Genomic DNA, 21,691 nt, shown 5'->3' with positions numbered 1-21,691 from the left:
CTTCCAGCCCCAAGAATTGTCTATCACTCTGCAAAACTGTCTCAAAGGGGAGTGAGTGGTTCTTCCTTTCACTCCAAGTCTTTAGGCAGGGCCAGATGAGTATTTTGAAGGGGGTTCTTGCTCAGCTAAGAATTCAACTTAAATGACCCCTGAATCATGAAATCAAGAGAATGGAGTTTTCCAGGTCATTCAAGTAGTAAATAGGGCAACCAGGAGTCTCTAAAATGAGGGGCTTATGTTGTCTGATAGTTCAAAAAATCTTCTCCAGATCTAAATACTTACTAAAGAAGGAAAACAAGCCATAATGGTCTCATTTAAAAAAAAGATAATGAAACATCCCTTCTTAATCTACAGAGAGGGCAGCTTGGTGACCCAGTGGAAAGAGCACTGACTCTGCAGTCGGTTCCATTTTTTTTTTAAGTGAGGCAATTGGGGTTAAGTGACTTGCCCAGGGTCACACAGCTAGTAAGTGTCAAGTGTCTGAGGCCGGATTTGAACTCAGGTACTCCTGACTCCAGGGCCAGTGCTCTATCCACTGTGCCATCTAGCTGCCCCGGTCAGTTCCAATTTTACCTTAGATACTTACTAGATGTATAACCCTGGGCAAGTCACTTAACCTCTGGTTGCCTCAGTTCCCTCATGAGTGAAATGGGAATAATAATAGCACTTACCTCCCAGGATTAAATAGTGAGGATTAAATGAGATAATTGGAGCAACTAGGTGGATAAAGCACCAGCCCTGGAGTCAGGAGGACCTAAGTTCAAATCCAGCCTCAGACACTTGACACTTACTAGCTGTGTGACCCTGGACAAGTCACTTAACCCTAACTGCCTCACCAAAAAAAAAAAAAAGAGAGAGATAATAATTGTAAAGTGCCTGATACATAGGAGTTGTTATTGTTAGAAAAGAAAGGAGAGGGGGGAAAAGACTAAAAAAAAAATCAATAAAAGTTATTAAAAATAAACAAATAAAACCTATGGTTCTTTAAGAGTCAACAACAGAATGGTAATAAAGCCAAAATTAAACAGTCATCCATATGGTGGGAATAGTCTTTATTTATTTTAAATTAATCATATAACATCAAAAGTATATAATTATATAACATCAAAAAGTAAAGGAGAATGAGGAACAAATGCCTGACTATTCAATTAGAAAAGAATCTAGCTCTGTACAAAGCTATCACAGAAATAGTTCGCAGTGTGGCTAAACCGCCTAAAATCTGCCTACTGACATTTTATAGATGATGCTGTTTAGACAGTAAATAATGTGTTCCATTTTGATTAAAGTACACAACATTGTAAACTAAGCAGCATTAATTAAGGCCCAAACACATCATGTGATAACCACCAGTGCTTTGCTTGTAGCTAAGACATCCATCCCTCCCCTCCCTCATCCAGAGGGGATCTGAGTAGTCGCATGAAACATTTATTACATTTGTAACAACAACTGGGCAAGAGCCATCCCTCACCTACACTGCTAATGGACATTTAAGGCAATTTAAGTCAGGACTGCAACAATTAATCCCATTACACAAACACTGAATCAAATAGTATCTTGGCAAAAAAAAAAAATTACCAGAACACACCAATGCACACACATCACTCAGGTAGTCAAGAAGAGAGGTTACTGCAAGGAACTGGACAGAAGAGACAAGGGGAGCTACAGACAAGGCCTATGTTATGACCAGGGTAGCAGAAGACACCAAACAATGTCCCTGGATGACATCTCTGATGCTTTTGAAAAGGAGACACACTAAATGAATGAGAAATACTGATCTCTACCTGGTACTGTTAAGGGGGGAGGGGGTTGCAGATTTGCTGGGAAATGTGGGACCGTAGGAGTCTGTGTTAGTTCTTCTGTGGTGCAATCTAAGAAGACTTGTTAAAAGTAAGCCGGTGTGAGCTCAGTCTTCCCTCCTGTAGTCACCACCTGGATTAGGCTTCCTGAGCTTGGCCTGTTCTTTCCTGTGATCCAGTTGTGAAAGGTTCTGTCACAAAGAAAAGTTTTTTAAAGATTAAAAAATATATACACATACATGTACATGACGGCTTTGAGCAACATGAGGCCTCCAGGGAGGTTGTGACGTGGACTTTCCCCATAAGAGCAGATCAGCTAGCTCATCTGTAACCTGTAGTCTAGGAAGGTCTCCTGAGGCACTAAGTGATTGGCTCGTTCAGCATGTGCAGCTTCAGGATTTGAACCAAGTTGTTCTGAACTCCAAGGCCATACCTCTATTCACTACACAACACTCTGTGATGCCAGGTATAAGGCAATACGCTAAAAATCACTGCCTGCTTCAGAAATCTGAAAGCAGAAATCTGCTTCAGAAAGACACAACACATAAAAATCACGTATCGCACATGACTAGAGCAGCAGGGCTCTACCACTTTTTCTCTGTGTGACTTCTCTGTGCCTCAGTTTCCTCACCTGTAAAATGAAGGGGTTAGGGGCAGCTAGGTGGCGCAGTGGATAGAGCACCAGCCCTGGAGTCAGGAGTACCTGAGTTCAAATCCAGCCTCAGACACTTAAAACTTGCTAGCTGTGTGACCCTGGGCAAGTCACTTAACTCCAATTGCCAGACTAAAAAAAAAAAAAATGAAGGGGTTGGACTAGATGGCCTAACAAGGTCCCTTCCAGTTCTAAAGCTATCATCCTACACAGTAATGGAAAAAAAAAATACTTTTAAAATTTTACAAATTAGAACTTATACATCCAAATTTTCATCCGTCTTTCCCCTTCTATAACCATCATCTCAGGAAGCCATGTACTTTATTCCCATGATATTGCTATCTCCAAAACATTTTAAGAATTCCCCTCTGGGAAGCGCAGCCACAGCTAGCGAGCGGCATATTTTTTAAGTACTTCAGAGATAAGGAAAACATTATTCCTTGTCATAAATATGCACAGTGAAGCAAAACAAAATTTCCCCAATGCTGTGAGAAAATAATTATTAATAATGGATTTCTTGGAGGAACCCAGAGATCAATTTCAATCTTTTTCCCCCTCCCTCCCTCCCTCCCACCTGCCCCCCACACACACCCTCCACTCCAGGAAGTCCAGTTCTTAAGGAACTTCAGCAAACTATATTTGGGATAAACCCAAAAGAAATGGAGATAGATTCTTTTGTCTAGTTCAGCTAGACAAAAGGACCGATGAGGGAGCAGCTAGGTGGCACAGTGAATAAAGCACTGGCCCTGGATTCAGGAGGACCCGAGTTCAAATCCGGCCTCAGACACTTGACACTTACTAGCTGTGTGACCCTGGGCAAGTCACTTAACCCCCACTGTGCCTCTCAAAAAAAAAAAAAAAAAAAAAGACCAATGGGATCAAGCCACACCTAGATAATGTACTTTGCCTTTGCTCTTCAGCAAGTATCTTTTACATTCCTCTCCCAGATGTCATCGGTGGAATTCATTTTAATGTAAACCACCCTCAAGTCATGTTAACCAATGGAATTGAATGATGCTAACCAATTTGCTTTGATCAATGTACAATGACCCGCCTCTATCAAAAGAGGATGAAAACTCTTGGAAGAGGCCACAGGGTCTCTCTCTCTCTCTCTCTCTCTCTTCGCGTGTGCTCTTTGCTCTCTAGCTTATAGAACTCCTGAACTCTCTTGGGTCTCCTTGAAACCCTGTGTCCCTGGTACAGGTAGAGAGACAACACGGGTCATTTAGGGCTTTTCTCCTGCTCTCACTAACCACCATGCTGAAGTTCTCTCCCTGAGACCATGAAAAACTAGAGAGACTCATGGTCAATCCTTTACTGGTATTATTATATTAATAAAATAACATGCTCACTGCCAAAACTGAGACATAGCAATAGCTATAATAATATATATATAGAGAGAGAGAGAGAGACTTATTTTTAAAAACACAGTTTTTTTTATAAAGTTAATTTTATAAAACACAATGCCTATATTCAAAAATATACACATCTCATGCTGCCCCCTATATCTAGCACCTCTTTTGTCAGGAGGCGGGCTGCATGTTTCATAATAATTCCTCCGGTATCATGCATGGTCCTGGCTTGTACTGATCAGAATTCTTATAATTTTCAGAGTTGTTTGTAGTGTTGTTGGCATGGCACTACTCAAATTGTTCTCCTGGTTCTGCTCATTCCAATGTGGAATTATATGCAAAAAGTTACTAAACAGTGCATGTCCCTGACCCAGCTATGCAAAGAGATCAAATAAATAAGAATTAGTCACAAAAAATTTTTTTTCTTTTTTTTTGGGGGGTGGGGGCAGGGCAATGAGGGTTAAGTGACTTGTCCAGGGTCACACAGCTAGTAAATGTCAAGTGTCTGAGGCTGGATTTGAACTCAGGTCCTCCTGAATTCAGGGCTGGTGCTTTATCCACTGTGCCACCTAGCTGCCCCCACAAAAATATTTCTAACAGTTTTTTTTGTGGTGGCAAAAACTGGAAAGGAAAGGGATATCTGTCAATTAAAGAATGTGGTATATGTTTTGGAATACTATTATGCTGCCGGATGAATTTGAAAGAGACTCCTATTTGAACTCATACAGAGTGAAAGAAGCAAAATCAGAACAATTTATATTATGACATCATAATTTATATCATGACATCACCATAAAACAATTATGACATCATAAATATTTTAAATTATGACATCAGTATCATAAAAACAATTTTGAAGACTCCCAGAGCAATCTAAACCCACTGCCAGCTGAGATCAGGTGGAGCCTGAAGGCCCTAAATTCACAACATGTAATTTCAAAGTAAATAAGCTATTCCCAGGTAATTAATAAAACTCTGTGCTAGTTTCCATGGCAAACCAAAACACATAGAAACTAAGTAGAGATGACTCCAAACATAGGACACTGAACTATGGGAATTAACTGTACAATCCTTCATGGGTGTTTCTTGGACATGCCACTAATGCAGTCCCTCAGACTGAAGAGTTACTGCCCAGTCCTAGTCCCTTCACAACTGGAAAGAGGCAGCAAAGAAGCCAGGAGAAAATGGCAATTAGAGGGATCCCCAAGGATGCCTTCTGGAAGGAAGGTTAATGGTGGGTCACTGATAAACTGCAGAACTTGATCCCAGCAGCCCACCTCCAGAGCATGAAGGCAGCCCCGCAGAATTCAGAAAACAATGGAGTAAAGTAGACATTCCACCCACACAACTAAGAACACAAGACCGAGGGATGCCAGAGGCATGAGGTAAATCCTTATTTGCTCTGTTCTCCGGAAAGGAGGTGTGAAACAATAGAAGCAGCACTAACTTTTGAATAAGAGAGCGTGAGTGCAAAACCTGCCTCTTTTTCTTACTCCCTTATTATCTCTAGGGTAGTATGTAGTGCAGCTCTAGGCCTAAAGTCAGGAAGACCTAAGTTCAAATCTGGCTTCACACTAACCGCGTGACCCTGGACAGATCACTGAACCTCTGCTTGCTTCAGTTTTCTCAACTAAAATGGGGATATTAATGGCACCTATCTCCCAAAGTTGTTGTGAGGATCAAATGAGATAAATTTGTGAAGTGCTCAGCACAGTGCCTGGTGCATAGTAGTCACTTAATAAAGTTCTTGTTCCCTTCTCATCTCCCCAACCTGTGTAAACTTGAGCAAGGTTTTTAACTGCCCCAGGCCTTGGTTTCCTTCATCTCTGAAACAAGGGGCAGCTCTGGGTCTATGATCCTCTTAAATTAAAATTAGTAACATGGTCCCATGTCATACTCAATTTCACTTTAGACTATAAATTAAACCATATAACCAAGGTATGCTTCCCAAATGTTAGAGAAGGCATGATCCCTGGCACATGGCTTGGTTTAAATGATTTTCTTTGTTAGATGGAAAGGTTCAAAAGAAGAGAAATAAGGATGATGTTGTTGGGGTTTTTTTCCTTGGGTTTTTTTTTTTTTTTTTTTGCGGGGCAATGAGGGTTAAGTGACTTGCCTAGGGTCACACAGCTAGTAAGTGTCAAGTGTCTGAGGCCAGGTTTGAACTCAAGTTCTTCTAAATCCAGGGCCAATGCTTTATCCACTGTGCCACCTAGCTGCCCCCTGGATGATGTTTTTGTTTGTTTGTTTTGTTTTGTTTTCGAGGCAATTGGGGTTAAGTGACTTGCCCAGGGTCACACAGCTAGTAAGTGTTAAGTGTCTGGGGCCGGATCTGAACTCAGGTACTCCTGACTCCAGGGCCAGTGCTCTATCCACTGTGCCACCTAGCCGCCCCGGATGATGTTTTTTTAAAAAAGAACAATAAAATCTTCTTTTAAAACCCATCACTGAATCACAGCATCTTTGAGCTGGAAGGTACCTTGTTAAAGGCCATGTAGTGCCACCCTCTGCCTCTTTGGTAGATGAGATGATCTCTGGACCCTTCCTTCCAACTCCAACTCCATGTGCTCCCCACTAATCTCCCACATTCTTTCTTCCAGTATCGCCTGTTCTAAGAACTCTCCCTGCCCCCCAGTAAACCCTTAGTCCTATGGATATATCAAGGAGTCAATATCACGGGTATACTTACTCAACAAGGAATTCTAATGGGGTCCAGGAGCCAAAGTCTGCATCAGGCATTGATTTCCTGTTCATCGGCGTATCCAGGGTAACCCTGTGGATGAGAAAGATAAGGCTTTCATTTGTAGGCCCTGTTTCTGATAAGAGTCGCCCCTTCCTACGGCCTCCCTGAGGCTTTGGGCAGAGCTGCAACACTGAACCTCGATAAAATCCAAATACAGTCCAATTCCACACTGTATGCTCTACCCACAAAACTGAGGTGGGGGGGTTGGAAAGAGGAGGCAATCCAGGAATGCTAGAACCTTGGAGTCCCCAGCTTCCTTCAAAGCACACCTCAAGTGCCACCATCTATCCACAGGAAGAGGCCTTTCCTGAATCTATGCTCTCCTTTTTACCCTCACCCCAGAAATTACCCTGTTTGTCTATGGACATTCTATTTTCTACCAAAAGTATGTAAGATCCTTGAGCAAGAACTGTTCCATTTTTGTCCCCAGAGCTTAGCACAATCCCTTGAAAACATAAGATACTTAATAAATGTTGCCTGAATGACTATGTCAAGTCAAAAAGAATTTAAAGTGCCTACTATGTGCCAGGCCAAAAAGAAAAGAAAAAAAAAGGGTGATGTGCACACCTATTCATTTCAACACGAAGCAACACAGAACTATGCCACACCATTCTACACCCCACCCCACCCGCATATTGCTAAATGTCAATTCTGGCCAGGACAACAGGCCTTGCCCAAAGGATAATTCCTACAACTAGACTGAGGAAGTGGACGGTGATGGGGCTAAACCCTCTACCTCTAAAAACTGGCCTAAACTTTTTGTTTGTTTGTTTGTTTGTTTTTGATGAAGCAATTGGGGTTAAGTGACTTGCCCAAGGTCACACAGGTAGTAAGTGTCAAGAGTCAGAGGCTGGATTTGAACTCAGGTCCTCTTGAATCAAGGGCCAGTGCTCCATCCACTGCGCCACCTAGCTGCCCCCTAAACTTTTAAAAAAGAACAGCAGTTCCACATATACACACCCACAATGCAACTGGTAACCACTGATGATGACCAGCTCAGAGCTTGGAATACAGAAGGTACAATTTTTGTCTCCAACCCTCAGAAAAGGCTAAAGAGAGTGATGCTTGAATGAAGAGGTTGAGGGATGGGGCAGAGACTATCTTTGTTGGGAAAATATAACAAGACCTCTTCTGATTCAGGCTGGGTATCTAAGGTTGGAGGTAGAAAGTAGAGATGAGGAAACCAAGCTCAAGAGGCCCTTTTAATAAGGCATGGACAAGGGGGCAGCTAGGTGGCGCAGTGGATAAAGCACTGGCCCTGGATTCAGGAGGACCCGAGTTCAAATCCGGCCTCAGACACTTGACACTTACTAGCTGTGTGACCCTGGGCAAGTCACTTAACCCCCATTGCCCACAAAAAAAAAAAAAAAAAAAACCAAATAAGGTATGGCCAAGGATATATGGCAGGGAGTCTAAGACATACCCACACCCTGCCCTCTACTCAACAGGAATGCCAGTGGCTTGTATCTCACTCCTTCTCTCATTCACTCTATTACTCTCATCACTTAATATTTTCTAAACAAGGCATCTGGCTTCAACGAGAACCATTCCAGTGTAATACTTCAGTGTATGTCTATCTCAAAGGTTAATGTTAAATATTACATGTTCAAACTACAGAAGTCATTTCCAGTAGACTTAAATGTTTGTGCTAAACTAGACCTTACTCCAAAAGTCCATGGGCTTGCCTGTCCTGTGACTTATTAAATACCCTCGTCTTTCAAAGAAATTTACATGGATGTTTTAATGAGATTCAATCAATCATTGCTAATGATGGATAACTTGTCCAAATAAAATAACCACCTAGGAGATGTATAGTCGCTATATTGTTTTGTTTTTGTTTTTGTTTTTTGTTTTTTGGTGAGGCAATTGGGGTTAAGTGACTTGCCCAGGGCCACACAGCTAGTAAGTGTAAAGTGTCTGAGGCTGTATTTGAACTCAGGTCCTCCTAAATGCAAGGCCAATGCTCTATCCACTGTGCCACCTAGCTGCCCCAGTTGCTATATTTTTTAAAATCTACGACAACAAAGAGTAACTAAAAGATTTTTAAATATACTTGGATCCCATTTAAGCCAGGAGATGGCTCCTACACATTGGTTCCTGGGAGACAGTGAATCCCAACAATGCTTGAACATTCCCTAGGACAATGCAGTCACTTACGGAAGCACAGCAATGGCAGCAGAATCCGGGGGCATGCCGCTGTTTTCCCCAGCTAGGCTCTGACACAGTTGATGGACGGCTCCCTTGGCCATGCCATAGCCAATCATTCCTGCGGAGATTAAGAAGAGATAGTTTTGCTTAGGGTTGGCTGCTGAAGAAATGGTAGACCCGGTTCAGACATGAGGGTCCTTTCTAAACACACACCTAATCTCAGGAGCCTGGAAAAAAACATCTCTTCTTCCCAGTGGTTAAACCTGAGCTGTGCAGAAAAGCTGGCACGAGGTAAAGAAGGAAGAGAAATCACTGAGTAGTCGTGTACACAGCTGCTCAGCCCATGCATTCCTAGGTTCTCACCAGAAGCAGTCCTTTACAATATAGAACACAGTGGGGCAGCCAGATGGCACAGTGTGCAATTCAAGAGAGGAGCATAACTTTTCGTTTGTTTGTTTTTTTGCGGGGCAATGGGGGTTAAGTGACTTGCCCGGGGTCACACAGCTAGTAAGTGTCAAGTGTCTGAGGCCGGATTTGAACTCAGGTACTCCTGAATCCAGGGCCGGTGCTTTATCCACTGCGCCACCTAGCCACCGCGAGCATAACTTTTTAAGGAGAAAAAAACCCCACCCATTATCTCTGAAAGACCTGTTGGCCACGGTTCTTCATCTCTAAAATGGAAAGGTGATATGTCTTGAGAATATTAAGGTAAGAGTCCAATGCTTCCCTTCACATCTAGTAGAGTATTAGTTATACATGATGAAAAAAGATAAGTTGATAAGTTGATTTCCTACCACTCACAGCCCCTTCCTTCTCTCTCCAAAGCTGTGGACTCAGGATTTCCATTCCTGGACACCTGGTGGCTTTCAGAAGCCCCCCCTTGCACAAGGCTTCCTGGCATGGCTATTATAATTTTTGGGAACACTCCATATATATTTATAGAGCATCTTATGGTTTTCTGAATACTTTCCCATATACCTTTTCAGACTTCCTAGGTAGAGCCAAAATGGCGGAGAACAGGCAGTGATCCATATACATTTTCATCTCTTTACAACCACCTAGGATCCTATTTCTAGAGATGGAGGAAACCTCAGATATCCTCGGGTCCAACCCCTTCATTTTACAGAGGTAGAAACTGAGACCTATGGAGGTTAAAGGACTTGACTAAGGACCCACAGGGAGTAACCGTCACAGGTAAGATCTGAATGCAAAGATGGGTGAGACCTAACAACTGCCTTCATGGAGTTAACAATCAGTAGGGGAGAGAAGATGGGAGTCCAAGGAACCGTAATACCAAAGAACAGGAAAAGAGCATTCGTACAGGATGGTACCTGATTCTGACCAACAAGGAGGAGATGACTGCTGAAGGAGAAATGATGGCAACCTTGGGAAGAAGTGGCTGTTCCCCCTTAGTGGCTATTCCCCCTTAGAATTTGAGACAGAGAAGAACACCAAGTGGAATTTAGAATATAAACCTACATTTTTGGAGAGCAGATTTCAAAGTATTTAGAAAAAGGGGGGGGCAGCTAGGTGGTGCAGTAGATAGAGCACCAGTTCTGGATTCAGGAGGACCTGAGTTCAAATCCAGCCTCAGACACTTAACACTTAATAGCTGTGTGACCCTGGACAAGTCACTTAACCCCAATTGCCTCACACAAAGAAAGAAAGAAAGAAAGAAAGAAAGAAAGAAAGAAAGAAAGAAAGAAAGAAAGAAAGAAAGAAAGAGAAAAAGGCTAGGTAGGAAACTGGCCTATAATGTGAGGATTTGCTTTGTTTGACTTTGCATATTTTAACAAGAGTTTTATTTTGCTGTTGTTGTTCAATTGGTGATTCATGTGCTGACTCGCTCACCCTTCCCAACACTGCTTTAAAGAGCAAAGGAAAAGGTTTGAAATCCAGGTAACTAGGCTGCTGTGATAGGGAAAGCTAGGGCAGTGGATCCCCCATCTTGGGTTAGAGAGGGGATGGGGAGAAAGAAAACATAAATGCTTACTAAATCAAAAAATAATAATAAAACTAACTTTGTAAAGTTTTTTAAAGGACCCAATACCTAAAATTCTACAGAGGGAGTGAAATCCAGGGGGAATGAGGTGCTCTCAAGAATGAAATTCTGAAGACACATAGAGAAACAATTCTGCTATGAAAAAAATAAAAGACTACTTCTAGCTAGGGGAGGAGGCTTCTTGGATGAGGTGGTGAAGCAGCAGCACTTGAAAGGGGAGAGAGTAGCAGCATCTGACCTAGAATCTTAGCCTGCTTTGAAGAGGAAAACTGCAGGAAACTCCTGCAAGATACAGATTCTTGTCCATCTTGAAGTATCCTTATCATTGAGGAAAGATGCTCATTTGGAAACCGGTTAAGATGCTGCTCCGATCCAGGGTTGGTGCTTCAAAACAAACCCCAGAGACACAGTCTCCTGCCCTCTTTCCTCCTTGAAGAAACAAATGTCAAAGGCCTTGGAGCCAGAGATGCTTCAGTTTCATGTACCTACTCACTCAGCCTTCCCAAGGCTGCCGAAAGAAGCAAAGGAAAAAGGCTGAAATCAAGGTAACTGAGCTGCTGTGATGAGGAAAGTGCGCAGCATATCCCCATCTCAGGCTGGTGGCAAGTGGAGAGGTCAAATACCAGACCTGGAGTCACGATACAGGGGTTCCAGGCCCAGCTCCATGCCTTGTTAGCTGTGCCACCTTGGGCAGGTAACTCCACCTCTCTGATTTTACTTTAATTGATCCTATTTTGATCTATAAACCAGGGATAATAATGACACCATCTACACCTCACAGGATTGTTTTGAAGGATCACATGAGAGAATGTCTCTAATATGAACTGTGGCCTTAAAGGACCACATATATGTAAGTTAATATTCATCATAAATTATTATTATTATTATTATATAATGATTAGTCCTTGATTTTAGTCTTCTTTAGAGTACAGTTGTGAGGCTACCTGCATATGAATTTAGATCATCCATTTTCTACGCCTATATATATATATATTCCTAAATTATTCATATATAATCCTAAATAATTCAATTCAACAAACATGTTGAATCAATGACCTACTGTGTTCACAGTTGGGAAGACAAAAACAAAGACAGCCCCTGCCCCAAAGAAGCTTATATTTTTACCATCTAATGGGGATACAACATGTAAATAAATAATAAAAGATCATTTGAGAAGGGACAAGGCCCCAGAAACCAGGGGAAACAGAAAAAGCTTCCGAAAGGAGGTGCCACGTAAGCTGTGCCTTGAAGAGAGCTAAAGATTCCAAGAGGTGGAAGAGAGGTTTGAGCACATTCCACACCTGGGCGACAGACAGCACAAAGGCATGGAGATGGGAGATGAACAGCTGGGACACAGTGTGTACAAAGGGAAGAAATGTGAACTAATGCTAGAATAGCACTGGTCCCAGATTGCACAGAGCTTTAAAGGTCAAAAAAGGACTCTGCATTTTTGGGAGCCCTTGAAGGTTCTCAATAAAGGACAAGCCATGATCCACTTTGTGTTTTGATGGTATCAGCTTGATAGCAGTGTGAAAGATGGAAGAGAGAGGGGAAAGAAGGGAATTCTGTCCCCTGTTGGTAACAGCCCAAGGGAGTTACTACAAAAGGACAGCCAAGAAGTGATGAGGGCCTGAACTCACTTTGGTGGCCATGTGAATAAAGGAGACAGAGACAATATCCCAGTCGCAGGACACAACTTTACTGAGCTCAATTTCATCATCTATAAAATGTGTGGTACAGTGAAAATAATGATAATAGTTCACTTTTATAGAGCATTTATTATTATGTGCTACCAGTTTTGGAAATAGTACAAAGCGGGAAGACGGGATATGGAGAAATGAAAGAGGGGGAGGTGCTGAGGCTGATGCCACGGTTGTGAATGTAGGTGACTGAAAGAAAGGTGCCTGGGGGACAGGGAGGAAGAAGAGAGAAGGAGAGTTCTGTTGAGGTTGGATCATCTTCTTCCAGAACATCCAGACGGAGCTGTCCAACACACAGCTGGACCTGTGGACTGGACCTCAGGAGATCAGGGCTAGACATACAGATCTGGCTTTATCTGAACAGAGATGATGCCTGAACCAATGGAAGTGGAAGAGGTCACCAAGAGAAGGGAGAGAAAGAGAAGGCTGTCCAGGACAGCGCCTTGGGAGCCACACAATTATGGAGTGAAAAAGAAAACCGATCCAGCCAAGAGGATACTGAGAAACAGTCAAGCAAGGAGGAGAATCGGGAGGTCATCAAGAAGTCCAGGGAGGAGAGAAAACTAGGAAGAGGTCACCAATGCCAAAAGCTTCAGGGTTCAAAAGGGATGAGAACCGAGAAAAGTCCACCATGTTAAGCAGTCCAAAGATCACTAGTAACCTTGGAGGGGATGATTCCAATTGAGCAATGGGGTCAAAAGTCAGATTGCAAGAAAATGAGAACAGAGAGCCTAGAGTACAGAGGAAACAAGTACAGTTGTCTACAACCTCATTATTATCTACAAAGATAATTCAGATTTAGTAGCTATAGAGATAATACTCAGGAGTGGGGGGAAAAGGGGGGAAAAACCTATTCATTCATCTACAAGGGTGTCATAAAGCAAAAATTCGGGGCTACTTTCTCAAATACCCAGAATTTAACAGAGCTGGGCTTGACATCCCACTGAATTAGCTCATCAGTATTTTTACCTTGGAAAGGAGCCATAGATGGACGGTGGGTCCAGAAATGAACAGAACAACAGGCTTAATGGTTTGGGGGAAATACCATGCAGTCCCTTCTACGATCCCAAGCTGCTAGCTGCAACAAGACCCATCCTTTTAACACCCAAAGTCTCCCAGTGATACTAAGTGTTCTGAATAATAAACACCAGGGTCCCAGAGAGCAAACCAGAAAGGTACACGGTGAGTGCAAATAAGATATAGTCTATTCCCAATAAGGATATACCCCAGAAAAGATGTAAAAGATATGTAAGACTGGAAAAAAAAAGTGGGCTGTTTTGTTTTGTTTTGACAATGAGAAGAGGTAAAGAAAAAAGAACATAGATTTTTGTTAAATGTTTTAAATCAAATTTAAATTCTGGGGGCAGCTAGGTAGCACAGTGGATAAAGCACTGGCCCTGGATTCAGGAGGACCTGAGTTCAAATATGAACTCAGACACTGGACACTTACTAGCTGTGTGGCCCTGGGCAAGTCACTTAACCCTCACTGCCCTGAAAAAAAAACAAAAACAAAATAAAACAAAACAAAAAAATTTAAGTTCTATAAAAGGAAAAGAAAGGACATTTATAAGAAGGAAATTTTGTTTATAAGGAAAAATTTATAAGACAGGAAATTTTATAAAAGGAAAATAAAGTGGGCTGCCCATGTATCAAGACTTATTGTTTATTGGGACATATTACTCTTATCAGATAAATTTAGTACTGAGGTATTCATGGCTTCTGTTTCTAAAATCTGGATGCAGAGAAAAACATGAGACTCTCTACTTAAACAGTACAAACACAGACCAAAGCCAGCAAAGGCCTGTTTAGATTACAACCTGATGTTGGAGTAACAAAAGTTCATGAAAAACAGCAGGCCAGAGAGGAAAACCTATCAGAGCTTCAACAAAGAGGTATAATTGCAAGATGGGGCCAAGTCTTCAGCAAGGTATTTATTTGTTCTAGACAAACAACCAGCGTGTTTCACAATTCCACTGGAATCTCTGCTTAATCGGTCCCACGTGTTTTTGCAAGAGGCCAGCGGTAATCCTTGATGATTTAGAATCTCCAGGGTGATTGAAACCATCCAGCTCACAACATGAAAGAGAATTAAATTCAAGGCCCTGAGCCTCCCCAAAAAGCATCAAGGGAATTCTCCCAAAAGTTCACTTTTTATTTTCATCTTAAATAACAAGTGATCCAAGTACTTTCTGGAGGGAGGAAACAAATAACCAAGTAACTCATAATAGGTAATAGTTTCATCCTGTGAACAACATGTGAATGCAGGATCCAATTTTTCTAAGCAGTATGGTGGGGAGGCTGGGATGGGGGGGTTTGGGAGATGAGGACGGTGAAATATTCCCTCCCACCCAACAAATTATCTACATAATTTCTTCATTCCAATTTTCAGTCATGGCATCTTTAAACATTCATCATTAACAATTTTAACAGTTTTTAATTTTTTTAAATTTAATTTTAATTTTTTAAAAAATGTTTAAGTAGAATATACAGCAAAATACTTGGTATAATTGAAAAAGCAAGTCAGGGAACCTGGTTTATCTAATCCCATTTCTATCATTATTTATTCCCTATGTAACCTAGTCCAAGTCACTTAACTTCTCTGTTTCCTCATGTATGAAACGAGAGGACTAGAGTGCTGGACTTGGAGTCATGAAGACCTGGATTCAAATCTCACCTCAGACTAGTTACTCAATGTGTGACCCTGGGGAAATCACTTGCTCTCTCTAGGCCTGCTTCTTCATTTCTAAAGTCAGGGAGTTGGACTTGACCACAACCTATCCAATCCCTTCCAGCTTTTAACTGAAAATCTTATGACTAGAGAGGCTCTAAGGTCCTTCCCAACTCTTAATAAAACAACAACAACAACAACAATTCCTATGATCTAGGAATAGTTGATAGACCTGTGATTTCATCAGTGTGAATGCTCACCACAACCCTTTAAGGCTTAGTAGACAAACTTTATCTTGCTGTGGTTGAAAAATGCATCGACTAGGGGCAGCTAGGTGGCACAGTAGATAGAACACCAGCCCTGGAGTCAGGAGGACCTGAGTTCAAATTCGGCTTCAGACATTTGACACTTAGTAGCTGTGTGACCTTGGGCAAGTCACTTAACCCTCATTGCCCAACCAAAAAAGAAAAAAGAAAAATGCATTGACTAAATCTCTAAATTCAGCTAGCCTGATCTCAGACACACCCTCCAGCCCGGTAGATCTCCCCAAAACTATCCCCCACCAAAACAGCCCTTGAGAATTAGGGGTCCCCTCTTCACTACACACCATCTGAATAAGGGTCTGGTATAGGACACAGTAAAAGAATCTGCAATAAACAGTGAAGTAGCTGGGAGGAGGGTTTTTTCTTTCTTTTTTCTTAAGTAACTTTACCTTCTCTAAATTGTAGGCTAAATCCCACTGCCCTGAAGGGATGGTTAACCCTGATTCCTTCGGATTTAAATTGCTTGCAGGTTTCCCAGGACTATTTCCTTGGCCTGCTTAGGTGCACAAGGGAAATGAGATCTAAGCTCTAATGAAACATGAACCAGTGCAGGCCTGTTCCCAATACCTAGTACAGGTTGAAGGTCATCAGGCTTATGGATGGTGAGATCAGGGCAAGTGCAGGACTTGTAATGATCAATAAAATGTTTGTCTTCTCTCCAAAAGTTTCAACTAAGAGAATGTTGATTTATCAACAATAATAAAAACCATTCCAGAGTGGGGCAGGGTAGAAAATGTATTTACTTCAGTTCTTACAAAGGTTCTGTTCTTATTCATCCCCATACTCATTTTCTAAGTGCCTCTAACCGTATGCTAAATAAAAAACAGATTTCACTTAATTGTTTAACATCTAAATGTAACATGGACTAGTGGTTAGAGGGGTAATCTCAAAGCCAGAATACCTGGCTTCGAGTCACTAGCTTGTGATGCTGGACAAATCATTTAATCCCAATGTCCTGGACAACTTTCTAATTTAATTTAATATTTTATTTTCCCCCAATTACATGTAAAGACAATTTTTAACAGGCTTTTAAAAAATTTTTTTGAGTTCCAAATTCTCTCTTTCATTCACTTTCTCCCCTTCCCCCCATTGAGAAGGCAAGCAAATGGGCAAGTTTCTGAGACTAAATGCTGCATGATGCTGCATGTGGTGCCAACCTGCAGTGGTAGGGGAGGCTGCCTAATCTGAGAATTTCTATACCAATGAAACCACAGGTATACTCCCTTACCCTTCCATCGATCGCTAACATCTAAATACATCTGATACTCTGTCTAAAGATTGGGCCCCAGCACTTCAAAGATTCCAAGCTATTCTGAGATATTTAATCAGCTATTTTTAACACAGGTAGACTGGCAAGAATGATGATGTAGTAAAATTTTTACAGTTCAGAGCTAAATTAAACTCCTAAAATGATACTAAAAAAACCCTCTTCCTTTTACTGAGTATGCCTCTAGGAGGGGCAGGTTCAATGTTCTCACTGACTGAAGGCAGTGGCACTGGGTTCCATCCCACCTGAAACTTCCTATGTAAGTAACTCTGGGCGAGTTACTCAAAGTCCTTCAGTCTCATTTTGCTTATCTGTAAAACAGAGTTGAACCAAATGACTTACCAGGTGACCTCCAGTTCTCTATCTGTGATCAGGAATAAGACAAGCTAATAAAGACTAGGATTTCTAAGTCTGTGAAACCAAGGCCCAGAAGAGATGTGATCAGTCAAAAACACTTCCCTGTAGGAAGAATGCTTTAAGCAGAATTGGTGGTATGGCCCCGCGATGAGGTGGGGAGGGAAAGCAAAGATTAAGGTGATCATGGGTCACTGGACATCTCAGTATAGCACAGGTCTGGGTGAAGTACTCAGGCTCTGGACAGCCAGAGGGACAGGGGATAAACAAGACATTGAGACATCAAGAAACTGAAAAGTAGCTGCATAAATAGAGGTGAGACACCACCAAAAAAACCTCCTCTGGCCAACTCATACTCTGAAGGTTACTTGTGCACCAAAATCGAGAACATAAAAATTATGAAAAATTATGAGACACTCCCTTGAAACTGGGGGGAAAAGGTTATTATAAAGTAAAATGAATTCTTTCTTTATTCTAGGGATATTAATACAGGGTAGGTCAAAAGTCATTAAGGGGTCTGATGTTTTAATAACTTTTTGAAAACTTTTTTCTTTATTTCAAATATATATGAAATATATATATATTTCCTATACATATTGTATATGATACTATATGGTATTGTAAATTAAAAACAAAAAATAAAAGAGTTATTAAATATTGAAACCCCTCCATGACTTCGTGACTTTTGGCCCACCCTGTACAAACATCTCATTGGGCTACCATCCCCATTCCTAAGTGGAAGAAATTAAAGAATAAAAAAAAGATTCAAGAAAAGTTCAGAAAATCCAGGGAGAGATCCATAAAAGATCATTAAAGGGAAATAATTAGAGCCTGTACATAAGGTCAGAACCACGAAGGATAAAGCACATCTCCCAATACCCCGGATCCCGTCTACATCCGACTTTGCCAACAGCCTCCTCCAGTCACTGTTATTACTCGGCCATCTGGTTGACTTACCTGGAGTTCCATCTAAAGCAGCCTTAGCCCCAGCCAAGGTCAGAAGACCTCCATCCTTGAGGTGTTTGGTTGCCAGGTGACTAGAGATAGTCGAGGTCCACATGCTCTGTTTCCACATCAAGTCACAGTTTTTATAGAGAGCTAGACGGGAGTTTAAAAAAAAAAAAAGCATTGTCTATTTCATCACCAATGGCAGAGAAATAAAGAGCCGGCTTCAGTTCCCAAACAATTTACCTGACACCAGTGTTGTGGTTCTGTGTTTGTGGTTCTTCTTTGTAAAGAAGGACAGGAGAAGGGGCTACCATGAGGTTTTCTCTAGTTCAAGGGCTGTGAAAATTATTAGTTGGAGGAATTGGGAATATTCATCCCAAAGAAGAGAAAACTTAAGGGGCCATGCTGTCATTAGCTAAAGGGTTGTCAAATGTGAAAGAAAGTAGTTATGTTCTGTTTGGTTGCAGAGGCCAGGATTAGAAGGAAGAAAGAACAAAGAAGAGGAAGAAGAGAAAAGGGAAGAAGAGGAAGAGGAGAAGGAACAAGAGCTAGCATTTATATAGTGCTTTAAAGTGTTCAAAGCTATGTACATTATCTCATTTGATGCCTACAACACCTCTATAAGGTAGGTGCTATTAACAGCCCTGTTTTACACATGAGAAAACGGAGGCTGAGAGAGTAACTTTATAAGTTGCCCAGGGTCACAAAGTTGGTAACTGACATAGGAAGACATGTAGACTTTGACTGCCTAGCCCTCAGAGCTATCCCAAAGTGTAATGGATTGCGCTCCCCCTCATTAGAGGTCTTCAAGGTAGGCGATCATAGCTCAGGTGGACTGAGGAAGGGGATTCTCATTCCAGTACAGGTTGCTGTAACTGGCTTCTGAGGTCCCTCCCAACTCTGAATTTCTATAACCCTATAAAACAGCATCTCTCAGAACTTGCTGTACTATGGTGAATAGACATGCCATGAGAAAATCTCAAATGACGTTTGTCCCTCTGGATTACTAAATATTAAATCAGGCAGGCAAACATGCCTAAAATGTGCAGTGACTTTTGTATGAAAGTGTGTTTTATTTCTTGCTCTAAAATTTCCCTAAATATTGTCGTTGTTGTTATTTGGTTGTTCAGTCTTGTGTGACCCTTCATGGCCCCACTGTTTATGGGATTTTCTTGGCAAAGATACTGGAGTACTTTGTCATCTCCTTCTCCATCCCTAAATATATATATGCATGTACATATATATATATATATATATATATATATATATATATACATATACATACAAGAGAATGATAGCGATTTTCAAAGATTAATAGGGCTATCATACAGGACAGAGCTCAGTCGATCAACACATATTGGGGGGGGGGGGAATTGGGGCTAAGTGACTTGCCCAGGGTCACACAGCCAGTAAGTGTCAAGTGTCTGAGGCCAGATTTGAACTCAGGTCCTCCTGAATCCAGGGCTGCTGCTTTACCCACTGTGCTATCTAGCTGCCCCATCAAGATACATTTATTAAGCATTTTCAAAGTGCCCAATGCTGTGCTAAACATTGGGGATGCAAAGAAAAGCAAAACAAAACAAAACAAAACAAAACAGTCCTTGCTCTCAAGAAACTCAAAGTCTAATGGGCTTTTTTTTGGGGGGGGGGCAGGGCAATGAAGGTTAAGTGACTTGCCTAGAGTCACACAGCTAGTAAGTGTCAAGTGTCTGAGGCCAGATTTGAACTCAGGTCCTCCTGAATCCAGGGCCAGTGCTCTATCTACTGCGCCACCTAGCTGCCCCTGGACTCTAATTCTGTACAGCTAAATAAGGCAAAATTAGGACCTGAAAGTAAGTTACAGGGAAGACAGTATAGTAAACAGAAGCCTAGCCTTGAAATCTGAAAGAGCTGGGTTCCGGTTCTTCCACATACATTCCCTATATGCCATCCCATCTCCACCTGCTGAAATCCAACCCATCCTCCAAGAGCCAGATCAAATGACACTTACCTCTACTTCGCTCACAACCCACCACCATCAGAAATAATCACTCCTCCAACCCCTGATGTTGATCTTCAGTAGTTTTGGTCATGTCTGATTCTTCATGACCCACTTTGGGGTTTTCTTGGCAAAAATACCAGAGTGGTTTTTACCATTTCCTTCTCCAACTCATTTTACAGATGAGGAAACTGAGGCAAACAGGAAAATAGCAGCACCTACCTGGCAGGGTCTTAGCACAACGCTTGTCACATATTGGGTCCTATACAAACACTTATTCTCCCCCTTCCTTAAAGAACCATTTCTGCCAAATCAACTTAATAATCCTCATAGAGCTGTCCAAAAACAGAAAGATTTGCCTCAGTAGGTAGTGAGTTTTCCGTGACTGAAGGTCTTCTAAGTAGGAACTAGATGATAACTTTTCAGGGCTGTTGTGAAGAGAATTCCTGCTTGGGATCAGATATCTAATCTTATGGTTCTACTCTATTAATATCATTGCCTCATTTAGCAAACGCGTTTCCTTCCTTATGTCTCTGGGCCAATGTTTCACGCAACCCGTTCTTGGTAGAGAAATTGTTTGCAAGCAATTCTGTGTCTACATGGTGTGTAGTGAGTGCCCACCTGGGCAGCAAAGCAAACAATTCTGCTGCTGCTCAACATAACCAAACATTCTTCTAACACCACTTGTGTCTGTCCCTATGCTCTCCTTACTCAGGTAGCAACACTGCCACCTTTATCTTCAAACTCAAGCCAAAAGAGAAATCGAGAGACTATCTGTGAACTTATACCAAATTGTTTTTTCTCCCCACCAAATAAGAAGCTTCAGTCCTTTATCCTTCTTGTAATGATATAGTTTCTTAGGAGGGATGTTATTTTTAAAAATTAAATGGGAATTTTTTAGCCATTAAATTATCCTACTTTGCTGAACTGGCTTAAATACAAAGATTGTTATACTTTATGGAAGAATATTGTATTTATAAGACCCAATGTATCTAATAAAGCTTAAACCTATTATAAGAATCTGTAAGAATATCCCCATATAGTCATTAAATTGGACTTTTATACAGCCATAACTTTTTATGGCTGGGCTTTTAATGCCAGCTTTAAATTATTCTATAAAAGGGAAGTCGAGATTGTAATTCCACACTTATTCTAACACTCAGTCCCCAAGAATCAAGTCATTTGTTATTAAATGGATTGAAAAAAAAAATCTAAAAGCTGACTGGTCAAACTAACACACTGCTGGTTGAACTGAAAATTAGGACACCATTTCTAGCAAACAATTTGAAATTATGTGTGAAAAGTAACTAAGCTGGGGCAGCTAGATGGCGTAGTGGATAGAGCACCGGCCCTGGAGTCAGGAGGACCTGAGTTCAAATCCGGCCTCAGACACTTAACACTTACTAGCTGTGTGACCCTGGGCAAGTCACTTAACCCCAATTGCCTCACCAAGAAAACTAAAAAACAAAAACAAAAAAAAAGAAAAGTAACTAAGCTGTTCATACCCTTTGATCCAAAGGAGTTCAATAACAGAAAGAAAGGAACCAGATCATCTTCTGAAGAAGCAAGAAACCAAAAACAGAATGATTAAATCAACTGTGCTGGTTGGGCTATTACTAAACCATCAAATAATGGTAAAGAGGAGGAATTCAGAGTGATGCATTTAAGGTTTGTATTCAACACAATGCACAGTAGGAAAAATGCTGGTTCTAGACAGGGGAGGACCTGGGTTCAAAGACTACCTCTGATACTTAGTACCT

General features: G+C 41.4%; 1 protein-coding gene across 1 annotated transcript in view; it reads right to left on the bottom strand.

The window, feature by feature from the left end:
• Positions 1–1,035: 1,035 nt before the first annotated feature.
• Positions 1,036–21,691, bottom strand: part of QDPR (quinoid dihydropteridine reductase) — a 34,556-nt gene continuing 13,900 nt past the window's right edge. The window contains exons 4-7 of the mRNA XM_043971544.1: positions 17,963–18,103; positions 8,701–8,809; positions 6,490–6,573; positions 1,036–1,987 (exon numbers count right to left, since the gene is read on the bottom strand). Coding sequence (XP_043827479.1) covers positions 1,882–1,987; positions 6,490–6,573; positions 8,701–8,809; positions 17,963–18,103 — 440 coding nt within the window. The 3' untranslated portion in view covers positions 1,036–1,881. The remainder of the gene's footprint in view (positions 1,988–6,489; positions 6,574–8,700; positions 8,810–17,962; positions 18,104–21,691) is intronic.

The sequence above is a fragment of the Dromiciops gliroides genome, chromosome 6 (genome assembly GCF_019393635.1).
Source record: "Dromiciops gliroides isolate mDroGli1 chromosome 6, mDroGli1.pri, whole genome shotgun sequence".
In the NCBI taxonomy this organism is placed as follows: Eukaryota; Metazoa; Chordata; class Mammalia; order Microbiotheria; family Microbiotheriidae; genus Dromiciops; species Dromiciops gliroides.
Note: the sequence above shows the minus strand (reverse complement) of the source record. Positions and strands in the feature narration are given on the sequence as shown.